This window comes from Rhincodon typus, chromosome 42, assembly GCF_021869965.1.
Source record: "Rhincodon typus isolate 14 chromosome 42, sRhiTyp1.1, whole genome shotgun sequence".
In the NCBI taxonomy this organism is placed as follows: Eukaryota; Metazoa; Chordata; class Chondrichthyes; order Orectolobiformes; family Rhincodontidae; genus Rhincodon; species Rhincodon typus.
In genome coordinates, this window is record NC_063373.1 from 1,246,886 (window position 1) to 1,259,060 (window position 12,175).

At 42.7% G+C, this 12,175-nt stretch overlaps 1 protein-coding gene across 1 annotated transcript in view; it reads right to left on the minus strand.

The window, feature by feature from the left end:
• Positions 1 to 12,175, minus strand: part of LOC109922686 (T cell receptor alpha chain MC.7.G5-like) — an 89,005-nt gene that overhangs the window by 66,925 nt on the left and 9,905 nt on the right. Inside the window, exon 3 of the mRNA XM_048619160.1 lies at positions 3,348 to 3,457. Coding sequence (XP_048475117.1) covers positions 3,348 to 3,457 — 110 coding nt within the window. The remainder of the gene's footprint in view (positions 1 to 3,347; positions 3,458 to 12,175) is intronic.

The window sequence follows — 12,175 nt, forward strand, 5'->3', positions numbered from 1 at the left end:
CAGGAGGAAGAGAGCAGCCTCTCAGTGAATTGACACATCTCGAGATGGATTACAGTCACTGTACCTAAAATGGAGAACAGAGAACTCTGATAGGTTGACTTCCATCCTGAACAAGTCATTCCCCAGATTCACTGTACAATTTACTCTCAAGGCTCTCTTTCTTTTTTTCTGTCCCACATCCCAACTTGAAGCGAGTTCTTTATCTTAGCCAATTAATGGCTGCACCTAAATTTGCAACACCGCCATTCCTGATTTTCCAAACCTACACACAATCCTTGCAGATTCGCAAACACTCCGCTCTCAAATTACTATCTCACGTTCGATATCACTGGACTCAATCACAGCATTAACTCAACAGTATCTCTGCTATCACTTTTACCAGATTCTCGTTTATTCTCCTTCTCTGATGCTGCATCGCGGCCCTCAGGCTCAAGATTATCACTTTCTCCCTCTGTTAGTTTCGCTCAGCATTCCTCACTGAGCGCAAGTTTCACTTTCCTTGCTCCCATCTGTCAGTGTTTGTCGGGCTTACTGAACGCAGAGTCCTCATAGAACAAGAATCACTTTACATGTCATTGTTACTTTACGGATCTCCCATTCCAGCAGGGCCTGTCTGTCTGTCTGTATGTGGGTGCGCGCGCACGTGTTTTATATGTGTGTGCATCCACTCGAGCGAGCATGCACCCGTGTCTCTCTGTTCAATGCGAGATATATTTTTGGGCTTCGATGTTATTTAAAATGTTGAAATTGCACTTCAATTTGCGTTTAAAGTGAGTCAGCGCCACCCTCAGCTGGTGCTGTGAAGCTACTTCACTTGCACAAAGTGAAAATCGTCACAGAATCAGTCAGAAAATCAGTAGCAAACAGTCGCATTTGACCTCACAGATGCATCAACACACACACATGCAAAAAAAGTACATGGATTAAATTCGGCCACTGTGAAGATTCCAGCGTGTTCTGTGCGGCAATTAGACAGAGAGTAAGTCCGGAGAGCACATACAACCTCATCGTGTGAATTATATTTGTAAAGAGGCAGCTAATGAAGGCCACTCAGCACTTTATATGTTTCAATTCAATCACGTCTGTCTCTTGTAAACGCCAGATGGAAGCCAAAGATATCTAGTTTTACTACGCCTATCTTTCACTTGAATATAATTAGCACCCAGACTCTGTAATAAATTATACAAAAGATTCTTTCCCTCTCAGAGAAGAAATACTTCCTCATCTCTTTCTTGGATGTTTTACTCTTTAGTCTGAGATTGCTTCTACGTGTCTTCTTCCCCATCATCTTTCCATCACGTATCTTTGCAACATTGAGACTTGAAGGTCTGCTCCAGCAATCAAAGTTAGGGACACTAAAACAACATCACAAGAACCATCCACATCACTCGCTTATATTCTGACAGTATTCTGATGATAATAAACACAAAGCATGCTTCATTACACTTTGGAATTTAGGAGTGGAAATGAACGTCTGGTCTGTTAATTGCAATGAACAAACCAAGAAATTAAGCAAGTATTCCAGCATTCGGATAACAACTGAAGTAAAAGCCACCATTGAGGGGAATCGGACTTTGTGATTGCTTTAAGGATCAGGCTCGTTACATTTTCAAAATCTGTCCCGTGTGTACAAACCATTGCTGATTCAGAGCCGAACACAGAGCAATTACCATTTTACATAACAGTGCGTTATTACACTTGGGAACTGACATGGGAGATGTGGAAGGCGCGGTTCTGAATGACACTTGGATGAACGAAGAAAAGTAAAGGACACAGGAACCATTACAAAACGGCCAGTGAATTTGTGAATGTCAGCTGGACATATGAGCTGAGCGGAGTAAAGGCTGCACACTGTCCATGTCTTACATTTGTTATAACAAGGTGTAGAGCTGGATGAACACAGGAGGCCAAGCGGCATCAGAGAAGCAGGAAGGCTGACGTTTCGGGCCTAGACCCTTCTTCAGAAAAGGGTCAAGGCCCGAAAGGTCAGCCATCCTGCTTCTCTCATGCTGCTTGGCCTGCTGTGTTCATCCAGCTCTGCACCTTTTTATCTCAGATTCTCCAGCATCTGCCGTTCCTGCTATCTTAGATTTGTTGATGCTTTCAGTATGAATGGTGTTGTATGCTTTTGTCCTCCCTGTGATTGGCTTGCCCTTGCTCTTGTGCAATAACAGACATTCACACACATTTCTATACTCATAGTCAAATTCAGAAATGCACAAAAACACACATACATGCACACACAGATAGAGGGCGCTATGTTGTGCTCTCAGCAGATTGTTTTATTATGATTATTGCGTTGTCATGTGTACTGAACTAATGTGAAAAGATTTGTTTACGAGCCATAAAAGCAGATCACAGTAAGCAAATGGTGTACAGATCAAAAATAGGGAGACAGAGGCATACAGGTTTTATTTGACAGGATGCGCACGAGGCGAGAGCCAGGTGAGGAAGATCAGCTTTAGTTGAGTCCAGAGAGTTCATTTATCCGTCTGATAACGCTGGGAAGAAGCTATTCCTGAAGCTGATCAACTTCTGCCTGATTGAAGAGATTGTAGACGATCATTACCGGATTTCAATCAGTCTTTGATAATGATGGTAGACCTTGTGCGGCAGAGACCAGCGAAATGGATTCCATGATGGAAGCTTGCAATTCCAGGTTGTTAAGCTCCAGGGCGGTACACTTTCGGATGGTGCATCTGTCGAAGTTGTTGAGGGACCTCATGGGCATGCAAAATTTCAATCGAATCGCCTGAGGAAGAAGAGGTGTTGTTGTTCCTTCTTGACTGTTGCATCTCCGTGCAATGTCGAGGACACGTATTGGTTTTCGTCACTCCAAGTGACTTGATGCTCTTCACCCTCTCAACATTATTTCTATGTGATGACATCGATGATGGGAGTGTTGATGCACTATTCTCTCAATAAAATCAAACCAGCCACTCTGAAAGTCCGCCATGATTACACTGTAATCGTATCTCCTGTATGCTTAATGCTCCCTGGCATGTGTGGAAGCTATGCGAATCTTGTAAATGTACAGCTCTGTCCAAGCTCACTATGTGCAGGTAAGACGACAGAAAATTGTTGTGACTGGGGATTTGAAAGGTAGTTTTCAAATATGACTTTGTTCTGGTTTGTGTGAGCGCTTGGATCTATTAGTTTATATTCTCAGCGGCTCCGTGAAACAGTTGGGTGACAGTTTGAATCGTGGTTAACTTAGCTTCCTATCGGTGCAATTTTAAATTTGTAACAGTACATTGCAATAACACTGGTTTTACACAGACTCCCATAGAGAGCCCATCTATGATTCACGGATGTTTTTGTACAGCGATGCGACTGTTTCTCTTCACTGTGTCATTCCTGAATCCGCAGTAGTACACGGCAGTGTCAGTCAGCTGTAGCCCAGTTATAGTCAAACTTGTGAATTTCTTCGAGGTCTGAAGTTCCATAGAGAAACGATCTTGTGCAAAATTTGCTTTATCATTAGAACCAATAGTATCTTTGAACAGAATAAAATCAGGCTGTGTGTCTGGTTGCTGTCGGGACCAGAATAATGCATAGTAGCTCGCTGTAGTTTCATAGGTACAACTTAGAGTAACCCCGTATCCTTCTGTCCGAACTTCTGAGGAGAATGACTGAGTGACAGAATCTCCATGACTCAGATCTGAAATGAAAAACAGAAATCAATTGGAAACTGTCAGGCTCGGGTCAGTTTCACCTATAACTTACTGAAGAAATGTGGAATGTTCACAGTTACCTGTTAGAATTGTTACCCACAGAACCGAGATGAAGAGAATCCGCATTGTCGCTGTCCTGTGTGAAATAGCGCACTCGGATATTTGAAGACACTGATTCTGTAACCCCGCCTGCGGTTAAAAAACTGTCGTATCACTGGACGTTGCCACCTCACTGCCTTGTGTGGGCGGTGATGCTATGTGGGCGGGAAGAAGACAGTAGACAGTGAATGAATTGACACATCCCTAGTTGGTTGCAGTCACTGTACTTAAAATGGAGCATCGAGAACTCTGAAAGATTAACTTGCATTCATGATAAGAAATTCCCAAAATCACTTAAGCGTTTACCCTGAAGACTCCTTTATCCTCTTCATCGACCAAATATCCAGTTGACGCCAATTTTTCTTTTTAACCAGTTTGTGGGAATGCAGGTACACAGCTGACGCCACCCCTTTGCTTTCAACGATAACTGCGTCCTCCTGAATTGCAAACTCTCAAATTCCACATGCTACATTAGAGGATCCAAACTCATCCTTATCCAGCGTTATCTCCATTATGACTTTCACTAAATTCTCCTTTATGCTGCTCGTCCTTCGCTGTTTCTCTGTTCTCAGGCTCAAGATTATCAATCTCACTCTCTGCTAGTCCCTCTCAGCTTTCCTTTATGAGCTTAGTCTCACCTTCCTTCTTCCCCTCTGTGGGTTCTTTCTGACTCGCTGAACACAGAGGCCTCGTATGGCAGGAACCACTGTATGTATGAAAAATTTTGCAAGTCCCGATCTTCAGTTCGAGCAGTAAAGTGAATGCACAAGATTGTGTGCGCACGTGTGCTTCTGTGCAAGAACGTTCATCTCTCTGTGTGATAAGATCTGTTCGTCAGTGCTTTCACAAAGTCAATGACTTTCTGTGTAGCATTTCAACTTGATTTGAAGTGAGACAGTGCCACCCTCAGTTGTCGGCCTGAAGTTGCTGCAATCGCACGGAGAAAATCGCCAGGGAATCTTTCAGAGGGACTGCAATAGCAGACATCAAATCCAATCTGACAGTAGCGTTAGCAAACATATGCAGAGAAGGAAGGGTAGTTTGGCTATTAGAGAGATGTCCACTGTAAAGTTTGCAAAGGAGTAAATGTGGGGATTGCAAAGACGATCAGTGTGGAGAAGACAGACATGATCAGCGCATGGATGACACATTCTCTAATCAAGTTCTCTCAGAATCTTATGTTTCAGTTCTGACGCGTGAGACTGTTGCAACCTCCAGAAGCTAAAAGACAGGCTATATGTTTGCTCCATGTCTAACTCAGACTTGAAAATATTTAACACGAAAACTTTGTTATAAATAATTCCACAGATTGCTTTCACTCTCAGACAAGAAATTTCTCCTCATCTGGATTATAAAGATCTGACTTCTTATTCGGATATTATGTCATCTGTTCGTAGTTTTACCTACGGGTGGAAACAATTTTTCTGCATCAGTCAGTCAATATTTCATGACACACCACTGGATTATGTAATACTTCAATGTGAGCTTCCTGATACAAATATGAACACTACCACAAAGCCACAAGATCCCTTCACTCAGCGCGCTTGGAAACCGATAAATTTTGCTGATGTTGATTCGCACAAAGAATGTTTACTCAACTCATTTCTTTGCAGGCGTCAAGTCGTGGACAAACACAAATTAATTATGTCCTACATTAGTGGGGTTCGAATAGGAATAGGTACACGTTTTAGAGTTACGAGTGGAGATGAATGTATGGTTTGTTAATTATAACGAACAAATCAAGCAACTGAGCGGGTTTTGCAGCATTACGCAGACATCTGAAATACAACCCGCCACAAAAGAGAACGTCACTTTGCGTCTGTTTTAAGAATCAGCCTCATTACATTATGAGATCTGTGCATTGTGTACAAACCATCCCTGACACAGAAACTCACATTGATAAATGTACTCTTTTCACACACTGTAGATTATTAATTCAGGAAACTGACATAGAAGATGTGGAAACGACTTTTCAGAATGACAGGAAATGAACAAAAATAGTGAACGGGTAAAACAAATATGAGAATATCGCCAGCGAATTTATGAATGTCAGCTGGATATTCGAATATCGTTAACGTAAAATAAAATTAGTTTGCGTTATTCCTTTGCTGAGGGCGGCAGCAAAATGATTGTGAGCAAGCATGCCTTGTGTTTATCAATATCAGAATATCGTCAGTATGCGAGCGAGCTGCAGGGGGGGAATTTGTAACGATATGGTAGTGTCCCTCTTTCGAGTAAAGAGGCACATTTTCAAGACACACGTGCTCAACACGTGCAATGCAACGTCGACTGAGCAGACACGGAAAAGTTATTTCACCCTTTGAGATATTCGAGGAGTGACAGGCAAAATCGCAGAATAAGGAGTGACAAATTTAGGACACAAATGAGTGGACATTTCTTCTCTCAAAGGGAACAGAATCTGGTCTACTTTATCAAACAATCTAAATGATAAATATGTTTATATCTGAAGTCGACATGGAAAGACCATGTACCGGGCTTGTATCATCTGGAGGTTTCAATAGTCCGTTTTGTGAACAATAGAGGAGAGTGCCTGAGTTACAGACTCTCCATGATTCAGTGCTAAATGGTAAAACAGACATCAATTGTGAAGTGTCAGGCTGGGCTCAGGTTAAACTACGATTTGGTAAAGGAATTTGAACTGCATTTCCTCCACATTTACTTGTTAAGTTGTTCCCCAAGCACCCCATCAGCAACATCAAGAGGGTGGAAAGGCCATCTACTTCTGCACTATTATCATCATCGTGATACAACACAATGAACAGCCTGTACAGAAACCCCGGTGAGACAGGAGCTATACCGACACGCTCACCACCTCAACTACTGCAACCTTTAAGAGGAGAATCAATAACTGAACGAAACGGGATATCGTGAAGCACCCATCTTCAATCTGAAAATATTACATGAAACATAATTGGTCAGACTTTAGTATGTACCCAAGTTCTAAACGAAATGTTAAGAGATTTTATCCATATCTTTAGGGAAATTCAAGCTAGAAACCGGATCCATTTGACCCAGCGGGCGGACACTACCTCTGTATATCAATGGCCGCAAGGAATGTCAAATGTATCGAACCTCATTTCTATTAATTCAGGATAATGAGGATAATCAGTGTTCATCGCATTTTTATCGTCATGTCCAGTTGACAGAAGAAGAACACTGAAATAAGAAACTGTTCTCCTCTTTGTAGTGCAAAGCAGGCCAGAGCGTTAAGTGTATCTGTTATACTTCCAACAGATACACGAACCAAAAAGCGAATACTCGGGACCTCTTACACACCATGTTGGTTAAACCAAGAGAGCAATATTTAATCGATAGAGAAAGTAACTACAGTGAAAGTGCAGCTGAAAAAAATGCTCGATAAATTTGGATGAAAAATGTTGAAATACCATCATGTATTGTTTTATTTTTGGTTCCACCATCGTTTCTCCAATCAAAATAAGGCTGAGTTCACTGATACCACGAGAATCCAGAAGACGCATAAAATGAAGATGAAACTCAGACTAGAGAGACAGACACGCCCAGAGAGGGGGAAAAGGACAGCTCTGAGTGATACTTCGGGAGACCAACAGGGGACATCTGTAAATGCAAGATGGTTGACAGCAGGAGAGGGAGCTTTATGTAAATTACAGCATGGAGCCGAACTGATAATTTCACTCTTACGTTGAATATTCACACTTTCGCACACACGACACACATGTAGTGAAACGAACAGAGGAGAGGGAGACTAATGCAATGTAGAGTACTGGAGTATTACTAATCATATCGTTGTTACACTGGAACGTCAGGCACCTTTACGCAGCAATGAGACGATACTATCATTGTAAACGGCTGCTTGGTTCTGTATTTTTTAGGTGGAGAGTTTGAAAGGCAGCATCGCCAAACTGCCAACTTGAAGAAGACATAAATGAACAATAGAAGCAGCCTGAATGAGTGTGGCCAGCTCTCACAGATCCATATTTCTGGATTTTGCTTTTATTTTCTCAGTAACATGATAAGCTTTTTGGCGTCTCAGAAGAGTTGGTAGCTTCCGTGAATGTCTCTTGTTTGTTACACTTCCTGAATTATTAAGGACAGTATTACGGTGGCAGAAAGCACGTTTGATGACAACTCGTCTTCCGAGGTAGTATGGGCTGAGGTTAGAAACAGGAAAGGAGAGGTCACCCTGTTGAGAGTTTTCTATAGGCCTCCGAAAAGTTCCAGAGATGTAGAGGAAAAGATTGCAAAGATGATTCTGGATAGGAGCGAAAGTAACAGGGTAGTTGTTATGGGGGACTTTAACTTTCCAAATATTGACTGGAAACGCTACAGTTCGAGTACTTCAGATGTGTCAGTTTTTGTCCAATGTGTGCAGGAGGGTTTCCTGACACAGTATGTAGATAGGCCAACAAGAGGCGAGGCCACATTGGATTTGGTACTGGGTAATGAACCAGGCCAGGTGTTAGACTTGGAGGTAGGTGAGCACTTTGGTGATAGTGACCACAATTCGGTTACGTTTACTTTAGCGATGGAAAGGGATCGGTATATAACGCAGGGCATGAGTTATAGCTGGGGGAAAGGCAATTATGAGGCGATGAGGCAAGATTTAGGATGCATAGGACGGAGAAGGAACCTGCAGGGGCTGGACACAATGGAAATGTGGAGCTTGTTCAAGGAACAGCTACTGCGTGTCCTTGAGAAGTATGTACCTGTCAGGCAGGGAGGAAGTGGTCGAGCGAGGGAACCGTGGTTTACTAAAGAAGTTGAATCTCTTGTCAAGAGGAAGAAGGAGGCTTATGTAGAGATGAGGCGTGAAGGCTCAGTCAGCGCGCTTGAGAGTTACAAGTTAGCCAGGAAGGACCTAAAGAGAGAGCTGAGAAGAGCCAGGAGGGGACATGAGAAGTCTTTTGCAGGTAGGATCAAGGAAAACCCTAACGCTTTCTATAGGTATGTCAGGAATAAAAAAATGACGAGAGTAAGATTGGGGCCGGTGAAGGACAGTAGTGGGAAGTTGTGCATGGAGTCCGAAGGGATAGGAGAGGTGCTAAATGAATATTTTTCGTCAGTATTCACACAGGAAAAAGACAATGTAGTCGAGGAGAATACTGAGAGACAGTCTATTAGACTCGACGGGATTGAGGTTCATAAGGAGGAGGTGTTAGCAATTCTGGAAGGTGTGAAAATAGATAAGTCCCCTGGGCCGGATGGGATTTATCCTAGGATTCTCTGGGAAGCTAGAGGGGAGATTGCAGAGCCTTTGGCTTTGATCTTTATGTCGTCATTGTCTTCAGGAACAGTGCCAGAAGACTGGAGACTATCAAATGTTGTCCCCTTGTTCAAGAAGGGGAGTAGAGACAACCCTGGTAATTATAGACCAGTGAGCCTTACATCGGTTGTGGGTAAGGTGTTGGAAAGGATTATAAGAGATCGGATTTATAATCATCTAGAAAGGAATAATTTGATTAGGGATAGTCAACACGGTTTTGTGAAGGGTAGGTCGTGCCTCACAAACCTTATTGAGTTCTTTCAGAAGGTGACTAAACAGGTGAATGAGGGTAAAGCGGTGGATGTGGTGTATATGGATTTCAGTAAAGCGTTTGATAAGGTTCCCCATGGTAGGCTATTGCAGAAAATACGGAGGCATGGGATTGAGGGTGATTTAGCGGTTTGGATCAGAAATTGGCTAGCTGTAAGAAGACAGAGGGTGGTGGTTGATGAGAAATGTTCATCCTGGAGTTCAGTTACTAGTGGTGTACCTGAAGGATCTGTTTTGGGGCCACTGCTGTTTGTCATTTTTATAAATGACCTGGATGAGGGTGTAGAAGGATGGGTCAGTAAATTTGCGGGTGACACCAAAGTTGGTGGAGTTGTGGATGGTGCAGAAGGATGTTGCAGGTTACAGAGGGACATAGATAAGCTGCAGAGCTGGGCTGAGAGGCGGCAAATGGAGTTTAATGCGGAAAAGTGTGAGGTGATTCACTTTGGAAGGAGTAACAGGAATACAGAGTACTGGGCTAATGGTAAGATTCTTGGTAGTGTGGATGAGCAGAAAGATCTCAGTGCCCATGTGCATAGATCACTGAAAGTTGCCAACCAGATTGATAGCGTTGTTAAGAAGGCGTACAGTATGTTAGATTTTATTGGTAGAGGGATTGAGTTTCGGAGCCATGAGGTCATGTTGCAGCTGTACAAAACTCTGGTGCGGCCGCACTTGGAGTATTGCGTACAGTTCTGGTCACCGCATTATAGGAAGGATGTGGAAGCATTGGAAATGGTGCAGAGGAGATTTACCAGGATGTTGCCTGGTATGGAGTGAAGGTCTTATGAGGAAAGGCTGAGGGTCTTGAGGTTGTTTTCGTTAGAGAGAAGAAGGTTAAGAGGTGACTTGATAGAGACATACAAGATGATCAGAGGATTAGATCGGGTAGACAGTGGGAGCCTTTTTCCTCGGATGGTGATGGCTAGCACGAGGGGACATAGCTTTAAATTGAGGGGTGATAGATATAGGACAGATGTCAGAGGTAGGTTCTTTACTCAGAGAGTAGTAGGGCGTGGAATGCCCTGCCTGCAAAAATAGTAGACTCGCCATCTTTAAGGGCATTTAAATGGTGATTGGATAAACATATGGATGAAAATGGAATAGTTTAGGTTAGATGGGCTTCAGATTGGTTTCACAGGTCGGCGCAACATCGAGGGCCGAAGGGCCTGTACTGCGCTGTAATGTTCTATGTTCTATGTTCTATGTTCTATCTGTTGCCGTTTCCTCCTCCTGGTTTGGAGAACAACATGTAAGAATCTGTGCCTGAATTTGCCTTTTTGCCAATGGTTGCGCTTCTGGGAAGCTAGTATACTGGAACAATAGGCACTGTATCATTTATTCGTTATGTTTGCCGATTTTAAGGTAATCTAAATTCTCTTTCTCCTGTTTAAAATTTAACTATAGGTTTTAAATAAATTGTGTTTTGCATAACGTCGAGTAGTTTGACCAGTTGCATCACAACTGGAACAAGGCACTTCCAATCGAGTTTTAAAATAAGAAAATATTAATGTCTAGGCGACCTTCTTAAAATATTTTGGAGGATCTGGTTTGATCCATAAGAACACAGATACACATACATAAACATTCAAAGACGCGAACACACTGAAACGCAAACACACACACACACACAAACACACGCGCACTTACAGAGAGAGAGAGAGACGTTAACACGTACATGCAGGATGGAAACAATGAGAGGCACAGTTCGTTGCCATTTGGAAATTTGTTGGTGAACGTACAACAACAGCACTTCCTGCTCTGGTCTGTTTACTTTGGTGTTGTACTCCTGTCAAAAGGACATGAAAATGGAGGTGCAATTAACATTCGTTGTCCTCAGGCTGAATGCAATCATTCCAGGTGAGTAATAATTTAGATTCCTAGAAGTAACTGTCAAGTGATCTTTTCACATTCGCAGTTCGAGACAAAATTATTTCTGCATTTGTAAAAGTTACCTTTTGTTATTGAGCGTTGTGAGATCAGAAAAGAAAATGAAATTGGCATTATCTTCCAAACCAATAAACATTTCGATCTGGAAGGACAAGTGGAGTAGATAAATTGGAACATCGTTGTAGGAAAGCTCTTCTCCAAGTCAATTAACATTCCGACTTGAAAATATATTGCACTTCCTTCTGTGTAACTGGGTCAGTATTCTACCTTCCCCTCTTCAAAGGATTCCTGTGTCTCCCTCTACGACAACTGATACAGCCGTTTGTAAAGGCAGTTCACCACCACTTCCTTCAATGGAATTAGGGATGGGCTACAAATACTGTGCCAGCCAGCGACATCGATATCACGTCAGGGACAAAGAAACACCCAGTAGCTAATAGTATCTTTCGGTAATGAAGAGAGACATGTTATCAAAGTGAATGGCGAGAGTCTGATATTCTAGCATGTGGTGTATGAATGTGAACAGTGTAAATGTCATTTTTTCATTGCAGTTACGCTAAAACAGGGGTAGGAAGAAAATAATTTTCTTTTTTAAAAAATGTTTGAGAGGTCACTGTACGTGTGAAAATACACCATCATATGCTCATGGCACTGAACAGACAATTTTCCCACTGGACAATGCAACCTGTTTCCAGGGAGCTCGATGCTTGCATGCTTATCTCCTCGCATCATTTCTCCGATGATATTTCATTCCACGTTACAGTGTTCCTGGTCAAAGGGCGTATCACACAGTCTCCGCTGGCTCGAGTGGTTGTGGAAGGCTCCTCGGTGACAATGAATTGCTGAGACAGCACTTTGCTCACCTTTGTGAAGTGGTATTGGTGGCGTGGCAGACGGTAGTTGCTGTTTCTGATCACCGCCTCTCGCAGCAAGGTCGGAGCATGAAGCATTCCAGCCACAATGCACTGGGAACAAAGAT